This window comes from Cetorhinus maximus, chromosome 6 (assembly GCF_964194155.1).
Source record: "Cetorhinus maximus chromosome 6, sCetMax3.hap1.1, whole genome shotgun sequence".
Taxonomy (NCBI): Eukaryota; Metazoa; Chordata; class Chondrichthyes; order Lamniformes; family Cetorhinidae; genus Cetorhinus; species Cetorhinus maximus.
Window position 1 is genome coordinate 99489899 of NC_135884.1, and position 19738 is coordinate 99509636.

The 19738-nt window shown below is 43.6% G+C and overlaps 1 protein-coding gene across 1 annotated transcript in view; it reads right to left on the reverse strand.

Moving 5' to 3' along the window:
- Positions 1-14902, reverse strand: part of LOC144681984 (V-type proton ATPase subunit d 1) — a 37884-nt gene extending 22982 nt beyond the window's left edge. Inside the window, exon 1 of the mRNA XM_078544176.1 lies at positions 14701-14902. Within this exon, the coding sequence (XP_078400302.1) occupies positions 14701-14830 (130 nt within the window). The 5' untranslated portion in view covers positions 14831-14902. The remainder of the gene's footprint in view (positions 1-14700) is intronic.
- Positions 14903-19738: the final 4836 nt, after the last annotated feature.

Genomic DNA, 19738 nt, shown 5'->3' on the forward strand with positions numbered 1-19738 from the left:
CCAAATGACTTTGACAGTCTGCTCGGGGAACCATCCCACAGGGTCCACCCTCTCCTTTTCCCTCAGGGCCTCTAGGACGTTACGTGCTGACCACTGCCTGATGGACTTGTGGTCAAAGGTGTTTTTCTGCATAAATTTTTCCACCAGGGACAGGTGGTACGGCACGGTCCAACTACTTGGAGCGTTCCGCGGCAGCGTGGCCAGACCCATCCTTCGCAACACCGGGGAATCTGAAACAGATGCCTTCAAAATCCAGACCAAGGTCAAGCAAGGCTATGACATAGCCCCCACGCTATTTATGATCTACTGGACAGTGGCTATTCACCTCAAAGATCAACAGCCCTCTGGAGTCAGTATTAAATACTGCCTGGACAGAAAGCTCTACCTTCACTCACCTCCATGCTAAAACTAAATTGACCACCAGAGCCATACATAATCTACAATTTATGGATGACTGCAGTGTCATTGCCCATTCTGCACCAGATTTGCAAGCCACTTTCGATCTCTTCAATTCTGCATACAAGAGACTTGGCCTGTCTTTGAATATTGCCAAAACAAAATTCGTATCAACCCACACCAGGTCAGCCAAATATTCCACCTCCCATATATGCTGCAGGAAGATTTTGAACATTTTTCATAGCTTGGCAGCCACCTCTCTCAAAAGGCCACCATTGACAAGACCATCAAACACCGAATCAGCTGAGCCAGCTCAGCCTACTACAACCTAGAAGTTACATGTCAAATACACAAGTGATACAGCTAGTGTTTGACAACAAAGACCATCACAAGTCAACAAAAGTCCTAGTGTACAGAGCAGTTGTTGTCACGACACTCCTGTACTGCAGTGAGACCTGGACTGTGTATCAGCAACACCTAAGAGAATTAGAGAAATTCCATCAGCAATGCTTCCATCACATTTTCTGGTTTCAATGGGAGGAATGACAAACATTAGTGTTCTTCCTGAAGACAGATCCACAAACATTCAGGCAAAACTCCTGCAAAATCAACTTCAATGAACTAGACAGTGTCCGGATGCTGAAAAGCATGTCCCCTGCCATGTCCTGTTTACACAACTCTCAAATGGCCAACATTCCAGGGGAGGACAAAGAAAACACTTCTAGAAGAGCTTTAGAGTGTCTTGAAGTGTGGTAACATTAATATTAATGACTGGGAGGAGTTCACTCCCAATCAATCCAAATGGTGGCAATTTGTCCATCAAGCTGCATTACACTTTGAGTCACAACATCTTAATGATGAGACAGAGCAGCAGCAGAGAAGGAAAGAAAAGGAACACTCTGGTTCCCACGACCTTGTCGGACATCCTGCCTCACGAGCCTAAAGATATGCAGGTTGGGAATAGGCCTGTTCAGTCACATGTAGACCATTGGCAGAAACTGGGGATGCTGAATAGATGTCATCCTCAAACGAAGGGACAGTTGACGACGGATGTTGCACATCCTCAGTTGGGCATCACCATTCTGCCAGTCATACCTGAAACTGCACTATTGTACCACTGGATGGAGAGTCACGTGCTCCATAAATCTTCTTCCAGATCCCTAACCTCCAGCATATTACTAACACTCTGATGGAGATTTACTGACTTTGTGGTCAATGTCACAGGAGATCTGCTAATAGCTATAAAACAGTCCTGATTCAATCTTGAATTTATTTTGTAAGTGCAAAATAATTATGCCTATTGGTCACTTTTAAATGGAAGTGATGTTATATAGCACAATTAATTAGAATAAAGCTCCAGAACAGTAATTTTTTTTTTTAATTTCCCACTTTTTATTTCAGCATGCTGTATTAACATAATGTAATTCACATCTGGCAATTATAAAATCTTCTTAAGAACAGTAAAGTCCAGAAATGGGTTACTGCACTGTTGAGTCTATGCTGCAATCAACGTGAGAAAGAATCAAAGGACTGGGTGACTGAGCACAAGAACGGTCCAACAAGCAGGCCCAAAGGCGGCGAGATCACCGTGTCATTAGGCCTTGTGATCAGTTTATAATGTTGTATTCAGACTTAAACTGTAATTTTGTTTTTATTATGATATCCAATAAAAATATGGATGTGTAGTAAAAACTGGAGGGGGACACTTGTTCTGACAAACTTTCAATGAAAAATTAATTTTGAAATGTTCCCACCACCACTCAGTATTTAATATATGGGTGTTACGGACAGGAGGGGTATTAAGTTTAAACAGCCATCCATAAAGAGAAAAGTGTTTTGATTTTTATTTCCCCCTTCATAAGTATTTTCCCCAACCCCTCAGTTTTGGTGTGATCCAATTTCTAATAATAACTCCACAGCAAACTCGGGATAGGGTAAAATCAGAGGGTTAGTTTATTTTACACACTTAAAACGCAGGAGGTGGGTGTCGCTCCGTAGCCCCTGGTACATTCATACAATAAAAGGATAAGGAAAAGAAAGAGGTATAAGGCAAAGACCACAGAGAAGAGAAGTATTGTTTCATGCCAGTCCAGAATCGACAGTCCAATGGTGCATTCTTTCAGAGTCGGCAGGTTGAAGACTGATGCTGGATAATTCACTTTTCCAGTGGAGATGACTTCCACGATGAAATAGGCCTATAGAGGTGAATTAGTCTTGTAGACACTGGTACAGAAATTCCAGTAGAAACCTTGTAGTTTGGGCATTCACCTGGACTGAGCCCTTGTACTGAGCTGCGGTGGGGGGGGGGGGGGAGGAGGAGAGAGATTCTCGAGATGGTTGATGATTCAAACATTAATAATTTCAAAAGATGTTTTGGGGTCCTTTGTTACATCAGGCTGGTCATTTCCGTTGGCCTGTCCTTGGCCTTATAAATGTAAATAGCCTTTGTGCAAATCCCTTGGATTTGATCTCTGCAGTCACAGAGGTCAATAGTGTCTCATACACACATTGGAGTTAGGAGGAGTAGGCCACTCGGCCCTTCAAGTCTGCTCCGCCATTTAATAAGATCATGGCTGATCTGACTGTAATCTCCCATCTACCCCTGATAAACCAGGGAGTGAGAGACTATCAAGAATCTATCTACCTCTGCCTGGAAAACATTCAAAGACTCTGCTTTTGCTGCCTTTTGAGGGAGTTCCGAAGACTCTCAAGCCCTCAAAACATTTCTTCTCATCTATCTTAAATGGGCAACCCCTTATTTTTAAACAGTGACTCCTGTTTCTAGATTCTGCCACAAGAGGTCTCTTCAGAGATAATGAGGTGGCAGCTGTTCTGAATGCCAGGGAATACCTTTTGTTTGAGATAGCCAGTCACGGCTTCAGTCATTTTAAAGCCTCTGTCCAGTTTTTTTAAAAATTATAAATAAGCCACATATCTGGGACAATGCGGAAATATATTTCAGCAGCCAAAACCTGAAAAACCACACCCAGAAAAAGTCTCAGTAAACTTCCAAACAGGAGCAAGTTAATGTAATGAATACTCTCACCTCCCTCATACCCAAGAAACAAATTTCAGACTGTAGTTAAAGGGGTGGGGGGGCGGTGCTGATTGGGAACAAAGGGCGTTAACACATGGAGGCAGAGGACTTAGGTGAGGTACTAAATGCATCTATTTCAAGGAAAGGATGCTGCCAAATTTACTTGTCTGGGTGAATGTTGCTCCAACAACACAAGTAGTACAACACCATCCAAGACAATGAAGCTTGTTTGATTGGCACCCCATCCACCACCTTAAACAATCACTCTCTCCACCCACCAGTGCACCATGCCTGCATTGTGTACCATCTACAAGATGCACTGCAACAGCTCACCATGCTTCCTTCAGCAGCACCTTCCAATCCCACAGCCTCTAACACCGAGAGCGGTGCTTCTCAAACTGAGGTCCAAAGAGACTTTCCAGAGGTCTATGAAATAATTTCTCTAGCAGGCAAGAGAGAAATACACAAGGAAGAAAAGGAAAAAAAAAAGACACTATCCGGTTGTATAAATTAACAGTAGCTGGCGTTAGTAGCCGATAAGATAGCCACATCTGAAGCAAATACTTGCCCGTTGGCTGCTATGGTTTTCAAAGATGAGTCTTGTGCTTCCATTTGGCAGAAGGTGAGAGGAGAGGCCAGTTTCTGCTGTGAAACTATAGGGTGCATCCAATTTGGACTGAGCAAGTGCCGTTATGCTGCCAAATTATTTCCAACAATACTGTTTATATTAATCTCTTATTGCTTTGCTTTAGTAACATAGGAACAGGAACAGACAATTTAATCCCTCAACTCTGTTCTGCCTTTCAATGGGATTGTGGCTGATCTGTGACCTAACTCCACATACCTGCCTTAGTTTAAGGTATCGAGATAGCTTTTTGTTTGTTCCCCATCAATCTCAGTTTTAAAATCAACAATTGATTTTGCATCAATTGCCATTTGTGGAAGTGTGTTCCAAACTTCTACCATCCTTTGTTTAAAGATGTGTTTCCCAATTTCACCCCAAAAGGCCTGACTCTAATCTTTGGGCTATGCCCCCAACTTTTAGATAGAAATAGTTTCTCCCAATATATCCTGTTTCACTTAAAACCTTGGAGAAGTTCAACCAAATCACCCCTCAATCTTTTAAATTCCTGGAAATACAACCCAAGTTTGTGTAATCTCTCCTCCTTCATTCTCTTTTAATTATGCAAAAGTTGTAAGTCTGACTTACTTAAATCTTCCACTATGTTACAATGATGTAAATTTCTTGAATGATAACACTGTAGAAATTGGGCTGAGTTTTATACATCAGTAAAAATTCCCAAGAATGTCAAGGGAATACTCTAATAGAATTAGAGGGAAGGAAACTTGTATGATTATTAAAAGCTTTTTTAAAAATTAAATGAATAACCTGCTTTCAGCCTGTTAAGCATTAAATAGGGCGAGGCTGCTGTTAATACTGATTTGACCAATAGCTGTTTGCATTGGGTGGGATCTATGAACTGATTGCCTTTAATAGCATACATATACAATCTTTAACCATACTAAATGCAGCTCCATTGGCATAAGAACACAGTAGGAATGGGAGCAGACCATCTGCCCCTTGAGCCTGCTCCGCCCTTCAATATGATCACTGCTGATCTTTGACTTTAACTCCGTTTTCCTGCCTCAACCCCATATTCAATTCGCTTGGAATCAAAAAATCTCTGTCTTAAACATACTCAACGACTGAGCATCCACAGCCCTCTTAATGTAGAGAATTCTTAAGATTAACAAACATCCAAAGTGAAGAAATTTCACTTCATCTCAGTCTTAAATGATTGTCCCACATCTTGAGATGATGCTCCCCATGTTCTGAACTCTCCAAGCAGGGGAAACAAAATCTCAGCGTCTACCCCGTCAAGCCCTCGCAGAATCTTGTGTTTCAATGAGATCACCTCTCATTCTTTTGAACTCCAGACAGTACAGGCCATTCTACTCAACCTATCAAAGAACAACCCTCTCATCCCAGAAACAAATCCAGTAGACCATTGTTGTACTCTCCCTATAAGTATATGCTTCTTTAGAATGTTAGTGGAAATACACTTATCCTTTACCTGTTTTTTCTGGTATGTCTCTATCTACATCTGCGAACTAGTCTTCAAATTGCTACTCCAAGTAGTTAACTATTTTTGTAAAAACATTACTTGAACAACCTTAAATATGAATGTTATAATTTAGGTGCTGGGGTGGCACCTGATTACCAATCCACTACTAATCCTTTTACCAAGAAAAGTGAGGACCATGATCGAGAATAGTAGTCAAGGCCAAAACAGATCACTAATTACATCCCACCAATTAGAGTGCCTGCCCATTCTCCCTATTCTGTCCCTGCTGCTCAGATCAATAGCTTGTCCTCAATTCCATGAGTTTCAACTTTAGTTAATTTATGATGGATTTTAACAAATGCCTTCTGGAAGTCCATGTAAATAACATCTATAGACATTGTTTGAGTTATATTTTGGGACTGTAGCTTTAAATTTAGGGTAAACGAATTGGGGGCATATTTTGCCATCTGCCTGACAGTAAGCCTTGGTGGTTTGATTGTTGGAGATCAAGGGAAGACTTAGATAGTGTTGCTGAAGTGATGATGCAAGATATTTATGCTTGGACCTGATTCACCCACAGTCCCAGAAAGGTGCAATAAGTATTGAGTTGTAAACATTTGTGCTTATAAGCTATGTAGTTATTTCTAAAGGGAGTTGTTCATATTTCTGCTTCAATACAAAGCTAATGTGTTTCCATTGCCATGAGGAAGAGGGTAGACAAAGCCATTTTTGGGGTCAGGTTACAGGCTTCCCTATAAATCCATGAATATCAAAGACAAACAGAAGGTTATGGCTTGATGTGGTCTGCAGCCATCTGAGGAGAAGAGAGCAAGAGCTAGGGGGAGAGAGCAAGAGATAGAGGCAGCAAAAATGCAGGCTCATTGTTCATCACACAGAAATCAGGTGGGAGCTCACGTTCAGACTGAAGAGGCCAAGTTCATTAGTGGTTAAAAGGAGTCTGGAAGATTCGCCATGCTTGGAGCTAGAGGAAAGAATCCAGTGTAAACCTCACAGTGAAAGTCAGTTCTGAGATTGAAAGTTACTACTTGGGTTTGCGCAGAGGAAGCAACCCACTGGAAGCTGGGAGCAACTGTGAACCGTTTGTCATAAGAACTGTAATCCCGTGGAGAGTGCGGTGTGAGATAAGTAAAAAGAAACCATTTATTTCCGTACTTTAAAGTTTAAGTTGCCTACAAAAAGAAAATATTGTTTAGTCAATAGTGTTTTAATAGTGTTTCTCCAGTCACCTGTTACAGTAAAAGTTTTAAAACGGGAAATCTTAAGACATTCTTTCAGCTATTAACTGGAAGTTCAAATTTCTCTTTAAGAGATCTCTACAGAGATTGTAACAACACTCCCCTGTATTCTAGGCACCTCTTCAAAACATTTCAATCAGGTTCATCAGGCATGATCCACCCTTTACAATTCCATACTGGTTCTCTGATCAGTTGAAAGCTTAAGGTGTTCAGTCACAGCGTCCCTATAGGCTTTAGTAATTTCCCAATAGATGTTAGGCTAACTGGTTAATTCCCTGGTTTCACCCTCACGTTTCTTAACTAGCAGAGTGATACGTGCAATTTTCCAATCTAAAGGAACGGCTCCTGAATCAAGAGAACTTTGGAAAATTATTGTTAGGGCATCTGAAATGTCCTCACCTACTTCCTTTAAAATCCTGGAATGAAATCCACCTGGTCCTTGGGATTTGTTACTCATTTAGAACTATTTTTTTCCCCATTACTTTTAATTTGCTTAAATAATTTTGCTGGCTGCCTGCCCCTGATTCAATATTAGTTTCCTTGGGATGTCTGACACGCTTTCTTTCACTACTGCAAATACTGATGCAAAGCAATGATTTAGCATGACTGCAATCTCATCTTCACCATTTCAAGGGGCCCACATTATTCCTGGTCCTCTTTTTCCTAATACAGGTATAGGGCCACAAACGTGGAATTGTTCAAAAACTGGATATTTTCCTGTGGGTGCCATTCAAAATTTACAACATTTAGAAAATTTAGCCTGCTCGTTTGTAGGCTATCACATCAAATAACATGCACCTCAAGTGCCAGCATTCAGCAGCTGTCCTGTATGTGGGAACTGATGATGTGGGCTACCATTATAATAGTACCATTTGGTCTCTTTCATTCCTCGTGTCTCACTGTATGTTGCCACCACTGTGTATATGGACCCCAACATTAAAGATGGCCAACAAGATCGCTCTGGTTCGCGCATGCACAGAGTGATCGCTGATGTCATTTCGAAGCACCAATAGAGACCTGATCCATTTTTACTTGTTCACAGACATCCATGTACCTATGATACAAAAAAAGTAAATCCATGCTCTCCTTGATTCCTTCAGGCAACCTGCTACCCCTTCATCTATCATAAAAGTATAGATAAAAAAAACAAGCTCTTATAGTACTTACTGCTCATACAATCTTAGCTCATCGCCTTCCATACTGACCCTTTCCAATATGTAAACATTTCCTGGTTACCTGAGAGAAATTCATTCATTTGTCAGTTGCTCAAAAACCCCACACATTCCAGAATTTACAATAGATAATTGTATTTGCATATCGCAAGAAGCAATATAAATTGAGGCACACAATTTGAGATTAGTTCTATTTTTTGGGTTTCTGATTATGTCTGCTAAAAGTCACTGGGGCAGCCCATTCATTAAAACAATAAATGCCCTTCCATAAATTGATTAAACCTAGTAAGAGGGATAAGCTAATGCACATAAAAGGTGCTTTCTTCCCCCCCACCACCTTCCTTTAAGTCTTGTGTATATTCATTGTTCGTAATCCATTACTCAAAAATTGTTTGAAAATATTTCGTGATGACCCCAGTGAAAAATGTCTGTTTATAAGCCTACTAGCATGATCAAGTTATGTTAACAGCATAATGAATGAGCCAGAAGCGCTTTGGCTTCAACTGCAGGCATATTAATTCAACCATCCAATGCTGAATTAATCAGTAACTCCTCCGGGTTGAGATTCTTAGCATTCAATGTTCAAAGACATGTACAAATGCAAAAAACAAATGCAGAAAAAGGAATTAATTGTAATCTTCAGCATTCTTTCTCTTGAGAAAAATTATTTGAAAATTTGTCAGATATTTGCACCTCTAGGCAGACTGAAATGTGCAAACCTGAGAACCTAGACACCTGAGAAACTTGACACCTGAGAACCCAGGCAATGTGAAAGCCATGCCCAACCACTGTACAACATTTATCACATTCCTGGAGTTACATATTCATATTATATTGTATAATATTGCACAATTTGTGCTGCGCAGTCTACAATGATTTTTTTAAAGAGCCTTTTTCTCATGTAGCCATGCTAGAACACTGAATATTTAAATGTCAACAATTCTTTCATATCCCATGCAGAGGGCACAATGAGACAGCAACTGTTCCTTTAACACTCCCACCTATGCAAGAAAAAATTATATTGAGCCTTTCATGATCACAGGACATCCCAAAGCATTTTACAGCCAATTAAGTACTTTAAGTGCAGTCACTGATGCAATGAAGGAAACAGCTCCAATTTTCACACAGCAAGCTCCCATAAACAGCAACATGATAATGACCAGATAATCTGTTTTTGTGATGTCAATCGAGGAATAATGTGATTGCCTTCGATTTTTTTAAAATTTATTAACCCTGGTCCAAATCTATGACATGAATAAATACCAGCTATTATTCACTGGCTACAGTATTTACATCACATTTTATCCAGAACATGGGTTCCCATATACAAGTCTGAACTTTGTTCCAAGTACAGGAGATACTAATAAGGACTACTTCCCACTGAGGCCAAGTCCTTTCTGCTCTTTACATCGGCCAACCGCACCCAAGCCTGGGAGTGCAACAACATGATGACATCAGATACTATTGGAAATGGTAAATAATCTATTCCCCAGCCAATGATATCCTGCACAAGTGAACCATCATGTTTAACTTTGACAATTGCAGCAACAGTAGCTCGCATGGATTTTCCTAGAAATTCAGTCTGGTGGAACCGTGCATGCATACATGTTAAATATTCAACTCAGCCTCGCTAGTTAATGTACAAGAGTTTGGTTATTTCATTTTGTAACAGCTCGCCGCAAGCTGACATGCTACAGTTTACTTTTCTACTACTCTGGGTCATTTGATTAAAATTGTAATTTGGTCTTGCTACACAAATCTATATTGACCAATGCATCCTACTTACACTGTTTGTTTCTGTAGAGAAACTCTAGTGACCATATTTTTGACAAAACACGAGAATCTCTTTGTATATATTGCCTGTCCCAAAACAGAGTGAAGTGGACTTTATTTTTACCATTCTTTAGATAGTACCCCTTTTATAGTGATTTGCTCAAATCAGCACCAGCTGAAAGGCCATCTATGAAGTGACACCTTAAAAGTGCAATCTGTCCAGTATTCCATTACATGAAACATAGTTACTGTTAGAGTAAAAAGATGGTAACAGGCTCAATTTCCTGAGATCAAACATATGGGTAGTTATAAACACATCCTGCAACTACAGCCTGCTAGGATGCATGGAAGAGAGTTTCTGCTGCATAATTTCAATTAATTCAGATAAACCCCGAATACTAAAGTACCCATTCTGCTCATCCTGCCACCAAAATCTCCTACCACAGCAATGAACCGTCTTGACACCAAGACTCCAGGAATTTTGCCTCCAACCTCCCTACACCACCATGCTGCCCATTTAATCACATTTTCCTTTTACCAGCTTGTACCTTTTCCCTTGCGTGCTGTCATGGTTTAACTCAGCACAGTGCTCATTTTCTATTCCACAGCATATTCTATACCTCAATACACACACACAAAGTTACTACACTTTCAAAGTGACATTTTGAACATATCTGCTACCTACATAGAATTGTATACACTCAAGCTTTACATGCCAATTCATGATTTATAACAAGACAAATCAAATTAAATAACATTGTTTAAACACAATTTATGGCATTTGTCAGACACAGAGCATGCAATTGCCATGTTGCTGACAATTTTCAATTTCAACATCAGTTGAGATTTCCAGAAACAGGAAGTGAACACGCATTAATTTGCTACATGGTTAAAAGTAAAGAATGGCAGATTTAAATAAAAATTTCAAGTACATTATGAGTATTTCAAATGCAAAACATTTAGTAAAAGGCAACCACTTTTACTGTATCGGGCAACTTAACATTGAGTGATTAACCTCAACACCAGCCCATAGATCAAATCCTTCTACTAAACCGAGCTCAACTCCAGAACAGTCATGTTCCTAAAACTGATGTAGTATTCCGATTTCTCAATATTGTTTTCTACGAAGGAAGTGGAAAAGAAACTGATGACCAGGAGATGACAGCCCCAAAAGAGATGTTGCCTAAACCTTAATTTCCAATACTGTTCAAACAGCACCTTATTATGAGGCAAAGGAGGTTTGAGACAAGAAATAGTTGCCCTTTTCAAGCACAGTGCATGATGTTTTACTTATATAAATTACTGTCTTTTTTGACCTCGAATTGTCAGACCCACCTCATTAGTTCCCCTGATAAATAATGAGGCAAAGTAACTATTCAATATTTCTGCCATTCATTGACATTATCTATGAGTTTATCTTGTGAATCCTACCCCTATCCTGACTTTCGTGATATTTATGTTTCTGTAGAATACTTTATTTCTTTATAAATTCCTCAAGTTAATTTCATAGTTCCTTTCAGCCTTACTAATTTTGATGTTTTTCTAACCTCGTTTTGTTTGCTTTGCTTTTTCTCTCCCAAAATTGCACTGTAAATGATTAATAAAACATAATTAACATTTATTAAGAACCATCACAGATAGTAGAAAGCAGTATGCAGCTGACAAGTGGACATTCAAGCAAAGTCACCACCACCTCTCTCCTCCCACCCCCCCCAATACCATTCAAATGGCAATGCTGATTCTGAACAAATTGACATAGTAAGGCATGCATGGCAGGAAAGATGGTGCAGGAGGGTGGGCTTTCTATTCCTGGAACATTGGGACCAGTTCGGGTAGAGGTACAGGCCGGACAGTTTGCACCCAATGTCCTCAAGGGCGGTTAGCTGGTGCTGCTGGGGAGGGTTTAAACTAATTTGACAGGGAGGTGAAAATCAAGATGTAGCATTAGAAAAGTGAAACAAGGTGCACAAAGAATTGGGAGACACAGTTGGCATGACAAAAGAAACAGTGATTACATGACATCAGCCCAAGTGGAAATATAAGATGATCTAATTTAGGTTTACAGCGCATATATGTGAAAGCAAAGTGTGGTAAATAAGATTGGTGAACTGTAGGTGCAGACAGCGATTTAGAATATGACTCAAAAAAGAGCAGAACTGGGTACTAAATAGTCCTGATACAAGGGGTTCAGGAAAGATCAGGAAAGAGAGAAGGTAGGAGGGGTGACGGTATTAAAGAGAATATTACAGTGCTGGAGAAAGAGGATGTCCTAGAAGGGATGATGACAGGATCTATTTGGTTGGAGTTGAGAAATAGTCAAAGTGTCATTACACTACTGGCTGTACTCTATCAATCAGTCACCAACCATGGGAAAGCTGTAGAGGAGTAAATTTGCAGGGGTAAAAAAATCACAAAGGTGCAACTATATAATTGCGATAGGGGGCGGGGGGAGGGGTTCAAGTACCCTAACACAGACTGAAATATCAACAGTACAAAGGACAGAAGGGGGAAGAGTTTAAGTGTATTGAGGAGAATTCTCTTCAGCATTATATTTCCATTGGAAGGAATATTCCCAAGAAGGAGAGGCACATTCCTGGATCTAGTTCTGGGGAATGAGGCAAGTCAAGTGGATCAAGCATCAGTAGGGGAACAGCGATCATTGCATCACAAGGTTTAGACTAACTATGGAAAAGGACAAGAAACAATCTAGATTAAAAATACGTAATTGGAGGAGAGCCAATTTCAGTGGGTTGAGAACAAATCTGTTCCAGTTAAATTAGAATCAAAGGTTCACAGGCAAAACTGTAATTGAACAATGGCTATCTTTAAGGAGGGGAGGGTTTGAGTACAGTATAGCCACATTCCCAGAAGGGGGAAGGTAGGGCAACAAAGGCCAGGGTTCTCTCAATGATGAAGGAGAAAATGGGGGCTGTATGACAGGTGTCAAGTTGTCATTGCAAGTCTGACCTCTGAGAATAGCTAGAACACTGGGGAGAATTAAAGTACAGTTTCAGAGGGCCATGGCATACTTTGGGTGGTCCCAATAGAAGTAAATAATTCCAAGATAACAAAGTATAAATCTTTGGGAAGGAAAAAATAAAGCTAAGTGCATAACATGTATAGTTATAGCCTATAATGTTAACTTAATGGTATTTGCTTTAATTTGTGCCATATACAATAAAGTTTGTGTTTTTGTTTAAAAACAATCTTATGGAGTAGTTTTATTGGTTAAAATGAGGTTCAGATTTGTCTTTAAATGTTATCAGCCCATAATAGGATTGCATCAGTGGAAATTGGTTGGATATTGGTCACAATTTTCTAATCCTCCTTAGATTATGGGGTGGTTCCAGAGGAGATAAATCTAACAACTAAAAGCTAGTCAGTTTAACCTGTGGTGAGAAAGCTTTTAGAAACGATATTCCAGGACAAAATGAACAGCCACTTGGACAAGTACAGATTAAGGAAAGCCAGCAGATTTATTAATGGTAAACCATGTTTAACTAATTTGAAATTTTTGGTGAGGTAAGAGATGTTTGAGTTTAATGCAGGTGATGTGGTGTACATGGACTTCCAAAAGGCAAAAGTGCCACATAATAGACTTGTCAGCAAAGCTGAAGACTGGAATAAGTGGGGCAATAGCAGCATGGATACAAAGTTGGTCGAGTGGTAGTGAATGGTTGTTTTTCAGACTGGAGGAAGGCATACGTGGGAATCCCAGGGGTTGGTATTAGGGCTACTGCTTTTCTTGACATGACTTAGACTGGGCGTACAGGGCACAATTCCCAAATCCGCAGATGACACAAAACTTTCAAACGGCTTTCAAACTGGAACAAGTACCCGAACAGAAAAAAATTACAGGGCTTCAGGGAAAGAGTAGGGAAGGGTGGCCAACCATCCCATATTTTGAGATTGTCCTGTATCTGAGTACACCGTCCCAGGCTGCCGCTTGTCCCCTAATTCGGTCATCCAAATTCTCTGCATGTACACTACCCGCTCACCTCCTGTTTGCTCCCACAGCTATGACAGCGCCCCCCCCACCTCCTCTCCCAGCACCAGCCCCTGCACCCCCCTCTCCCAGCACCAGCCCCTGCCACACCCCCCCTCCCAGCACCAGCCCCTGCCCCCCACCCCCTCTCCCAGCACCAGCCCCTGCCCCCCACTCTCCCAGCACCAGCCCCTGCACCCCCCCTCCCAGCACCAGCCCCTGCCCCCCTCTCTCCCAGCACCAGCCCCTGCCCCCCCCTCTCCCAGCACCAGCCTTCCGCTCTCCCCCGCACCAGCCCCTGCCACCCCGCTCTCCCCAGCACCAGCCCCTGGCCCCCTGCTCTCTCAGCACCAGCCCCTGGCCCCCCGCTCTCTCAGCACCAGCCCCTGCCCCCAGCTCTCTCAGCACCAGACCCTGCCCCCAGCTCTCTCAGCACCAGACCCTGCCCCCAGCTCTCTCAGCACCAGACCCTGCCCCCAGCTCTCTCAGCACCAGACCCTGCCCCCAGCTCTCTCAGCACCAGACCCTGCCCCCAGCTCTCTCAGCACCAGACCCTGCCCCCTCCACACCCCCACGGCAGTCTGTCCCTTAATCTTCTCCACGAGAGTTGGTCACCCATGGGGTGGGGTATAGGACTAGCTGAGTTGTTCCTGCAGAGGGCCGGCCTGGGCTTAGCAAAACAAATGGCTTCTCTCTGTGCTGAAACCATTCTACGATTTTAAGTAGGCCCCAGATTACTGAACGTTGAGTTTCTCCGACCACTACAGCCAAACGCTAAAATAAATAATGTAAATGTCTTTATCCCTACAACACCCTCCAAACATTACTCCCCGTTTCAGCAACAGGGGAAGCCTCACCCAGCGGCCCGGCTCAGTCCAAACACTTCAACCGTTCCACACATGGGGGAAAAACAACAATGTCATTTTTGCCAGAGCGCTGCAGAGGAAGGGGCCGCAGCTGCAATCATCCTACAGCCGGTGGCGGGGGACAGGACCCCAGGCCGGGATTCACTCACCTTCCAGAGTCTCGCATTGCACCAAGTTCAGATAATCACCCTGCGACAGGATGCCGGCCTTGAACCCTCTCACCAAGCCCTCCAGGTAGCCGTTATCCACATTGAAGTAGAGTTCGTTGAAAGAGCCCATTTCAGGGGGGGAAACAAGAAACCGTCTCAGAGATCACGAAGCGGGACCGCTACAGACCACCTGACCAGTCAGCTGACCGCTTCACCGAGCATGCGCGGTCAGCGAACCCAAGCCGCGGGAACTGAGCATGCGCAACAGCAGCCCAGCGAGCCCGTCCAGCAGGCACTGAGCATGCGCAACATCCGCTCAGCGAGCTGCCCCGCAGGCACCGAGCCTGCGCGGTCTGTGAGCCCAACCGGCAGACACTGAGCATGTGCAGCACCAGCTCAGCGGGCCGGTTCAGCAGGCACTGAGCATGCATAGCATGCGCGAGCTGGCTCCGCAGGTACTGAGCATGCGCAATACCAGCTCAGCTTTTTTTTTTGTAAAAATATACTTTATTCATAAAATATCTTCAATCACATTCCAAACCATTTCAAAAACAACATTACAAGGGTACAATCCAGGTTAAACTTTTACAAAATGTATCACCAGGTGCATCAGTACAAACAATATTACAATCATTTACAGCCTTTCATTTTGAGCTGTACAGCCCTAGGGGCTCTAAACAGTTCCCAGTCTCTCGGTGCGCTGTGGCAGAAGGTCTTAGACAGCGACCCTTCCCCATTGTGCCTTTGCGGCAGCTGCCCCAAGCTTTAGTGCGTCCCTCAGCACGTAGTCCTGGACTTTGGATTGTGCCAGTCCGCAACAATCGGTCGGGGACAACTCTTTGCGCTGGAAGACCAACAAGTTTCGGGCAGACCAAAGCGCGTCTTTCACCGAGTTGATGATCCTCCAGCTGCAGTCGATGTTTGTCTCGGTGTGTGTCCCTGGGAACAGCCCGTAGAGCACAGAGTCCTGTGTCACAGAACTGCTCGGGATGAACCTCGACAGCAACCACTGCATCTCTCTCCAGACTTTCTTTGCAAAGGCACAATCCACAAGGAGGTGAACAACGGTCTCTTCCCCACCACAGCCACCTCGAGGGCAACGTGCAGAGGGGGTGAGCCTCCTGGCGTGTAGGAAGGATCTGACGGGAGGGCCTTTCTCACCACCAGCCAAGCTACGTCTTGGTGCTTGTTGGAAAGTTCTGGCGATGAGGCATTCTGCCAAATGACTTTGACAGTCTGCTCGGGGAACCATCCCACAGGGTCCACCCTCTCCTTTTCCCTCAGGGCCTCTAGGACGTTACGTGCTGACCACTGCCTGATGGACTTGTGGTCAAAGGTGTTTTTCTGCATAAATTTTTCCACCAGGGACAGGTGGTACGGCACGGTCCAACTACTTGGAGCGTTCCGCGGCAGCGTGGCCAGACCCATCCTTCGCAACACCGGGGACAGGTAGAACCTCAGCACGTAGTGACACTTGGTGTTTGCGTACTGAGGGTCTACGCACCGCTTGATGCAGCCACACACAAAGGTGGCCATCAGTATGAGGGCGATGTTGGGCACGTTTTTTCCCCCTTTATCTAGAGGCTTGTACATCGCGTCCCTGCGGACACGATCCATTTTCGACCTCCAGATAAAGCGGAAGATGGCTCGAGTGATCGCCATCGCGCAGGAGTCTGGAATGGGCCAGACCTGCGCCACGTACAGCAACAGCGAGAGTACCTCACACCTGATGACCAGGTTCTTTCCCGCAATGGAGAGGGAGCGTCGCTCCCACATGCCCAGTTTCCTTTTCACCATAGCCACTCGCTCCTTCCAGTTTCTAACGCATGCCCCGGTCCCTCCGAACCATATCCCCAGCACCTTCAGGCCGTCAGCCCTGACAGTGAAGGGGACAAAGGATCGGTCAGCCCAGTTACCAGCTCAGCTGGCTAACATTGAGCATGCGTATGTGTTGATGATGGATTTGTTTCAATAGCAGCAACATATCTTTATATAGCCCCCTTTAACGTAATAACACGGCTTAAGGTACTTTACAGGAGCGTTACAAAGCAACATTAGACACCCAATCACATAAAGTGAGATTAGGACAGAATGTGGTCAAAAGCTTGGTTAAAAGGTGGGTTTTAATGAGTGACTGGAAAGAAAATGAGGGAGAGGTTTAGGGAGGATTTGGTTGCTTAGGAAACTGAAGGTGTGGCCACCAATTGAATTTGGCAGAATGAGAGAGCAGAATTAGAGGAATGCAGAATAGATAACTCGGGCTGTGGGGCTAGAGGAGATTACAGAGATAGGGAGGGAGGGGCAAAACCATGGAAGGATTTGAAAACAAGGATGAGGATTTTAAAATCATGACTGATAACCAATATAGGTCAGTGATCACAGGGGTGATAGATGAACAGGGCTAAGTGCGAGCAAGGACATGGGCAACAGAATGGAGAGTAGAATGTGGGAAATTAGCCAGGAGTGTGTTGGAATATTCAAGTCTAGAGGTAACAAAGAGATGAACGAGGGTTTCAGCAGCAGGTGAGCTGAGGCAGGGGTGAAGTTGGGTGGTGATACTGAGTTGAAAATAGGCAGGCTTAGTGATGATGTGGTCAGAAGTTCATCTAAGTCTAATATGACACCGAGGTAGCGAACAGTCTGGTTCAACTTCAGACAGCTGCCAGGCAGACAAATGGAGCCAGTTTGTGGCGGGGGCAAAATACAATGGCATCAGTCTTCCCAATATTTAACTAAGAAGACTCCTGCTGATCCAGTACAGAGTGTCAGATAATTTAGTGATAGTGGAGGAGGGGATGGAGCTGATGATAAGGTACAGCTTGGTGTCATCAGCAGACATGTGAAAACTAATGCTGTGCCTTCAGATGAGAAATAGGAGGGGGCCAAGGATAAATCCTTGGGGTACACCAGAGGTAACAGTGCAGGAGTGGGAAGAGAAGCCATTGCAAGTGATACTGTGGCTATGAATAGATACATAAGAATGGGACCGGTCCGGCTGGTCAATGGTGGACAGGGATTGGAGGAGCATGATTTGGTCAAGCCTGTAAAAGGTCGAGAAGGATAAGGAAGGGTCATTTTACTTTGTCACAGTCACACAGGATGTCACTTATGATTTTTTTGTATTTATTCATGGGATGTGGGCATTGCTGGCTAGGCCAATCAAGTGGGCTGCTTTGTCCTGGATGTTGTCAAGCTTCTTGAGTGTTGTGTGAGTTGTACTCATCCAGGCAATGTGAGCGTGTTGCATCACACTCCTGACTTGTGCCTTGTAGATAGTGGAGAGGCTTTGGAGAGTCAGGAGATGAGTTGATCGCCACAGAATTCCTAGCCTCTGACCTGCTCTTGCAGCCATAGTATCTATATGGCTGGTCCAGTTCAGTTTCTGGTCAATGCTAACCTCCAGGATGTTGATACTGAGGAATTCAGCAAGGGTAATGCCATTGAATGTCAAGGGGCGATGGTTAGATTCTCTCTATTGGAGATGGTCATTGCCTGGCACTTGTGTGGTGCGAATGTTACTTGCTACTTGTCAGCCCAAGCCTGGATATTATCCAGATTTCGCTACATTTGGACTGCTTTCGTATCTGAGGAGTTGCGAATGATGCTGAACATTGTGCAATCATCAGCAAGCATCTCCACTTCTGACATGTTGGAAGGAAGGCCATTGATGAAGCAGCTGAAGATGGTTGGGCCTAGGACACTAAACTAAGGAACTCCTGCAGCGATGTCCTGGAACTCAGATGATTGACCTCTTACAACCACACCCATCTTTCTTTGTGCTAGGTATGACTCCAATCAGCAGAGGTTTTTCCATCTGATTCCCATTGACTCCAGTTTTGCTAGGGCTCCTTGGTCTCCTACTCAGTCAAAATGCTGCCTTGACGTCAAGGGAAGATATGCTGGACATGTTTGGACAAAGGCTGTAATGAGCTCAGTGCTGCATGACCCAGATGAAACCCAAACTGAACGTCAGTGAGCAGGTTATCGATACGCAAGTGCTGCTTGATAGCACCATTGATGACCCGTTCCATCATTTTACTGATGATTGAGAGTAGACTGAAGGCTGGTAATTCACCAGGTTGGATTTGTCATGCTTTTTCTGAAGAGGACATATCTGGGTAATTTTCCACATTGCCGGGTAGATACCAGTGCTGTGGCTGTACTGGAACAGCTTGGCTAGGGGCGCAACAAGTTCTGGAGCACAAGTCTTCAGTACTATTGCTGGAATATTGTCAGGGCCCATAGCATTTGCAGTATCCAGTGCCTTCAGCTGTTTCTTGACATCACATGGAGTGACTCGAACTGGCTAAAGACTGGCATCTGTAATGCTGGCAAACTTCAAGTGGATCATCCACTTGACACTTCTGGTTGAAGATTGCAGCAAAAGCTTCAGCTTTATCTTTTGCACTGATGTGCTGGGCTCCTCCATCATTGGGGATAGAGATATTTGTGGAGCCTCCTCCTCCTCCAGTGAGTTGTTTAATTGCCCACCTCCATTGACAACTGGATGTGGCAGGACTGCAGAGCTTAATTCTGATCTGTTGATTGTGGAATCACTTAGCTCTGTCTATTACTTGCTGCTTGACACACAAACAGTCCTGTGCTGTAACTTCACCAGGTTGACATCTTATGCTGCTCCTGGCTTGCCCTCCTGTCATTTACAGTGTCTCAGTCAATGCCAGGTGGTTTGTCTGCTTTTTCCCAGTTTTGATCCAACTGAGTGGCTTGCTAGACCATTTGAGAGAGCAGTTAAGATTCAACTGCATTACTGTGGGTCTGGTGACACATGTAGGCCAGATTTCCTTCTCTGAAAGGGACATTAGTGAACCAGATGTGTTTATATAACAGTGGACAATGGTTTCATGGTCATCATTAGACTTTTAATTCCAGATTTTTATTGAATTCAAATGCCACCATCTGCTGTGGTGAGATTTGAACCCAGGTCCCCAGAGTTTTGCCCTGGGTCCCTGGATTACTAGTCCAGTGACAACACCACCATACCACCACCACCACCACTATCTCCCCTTACTGTGTCAGG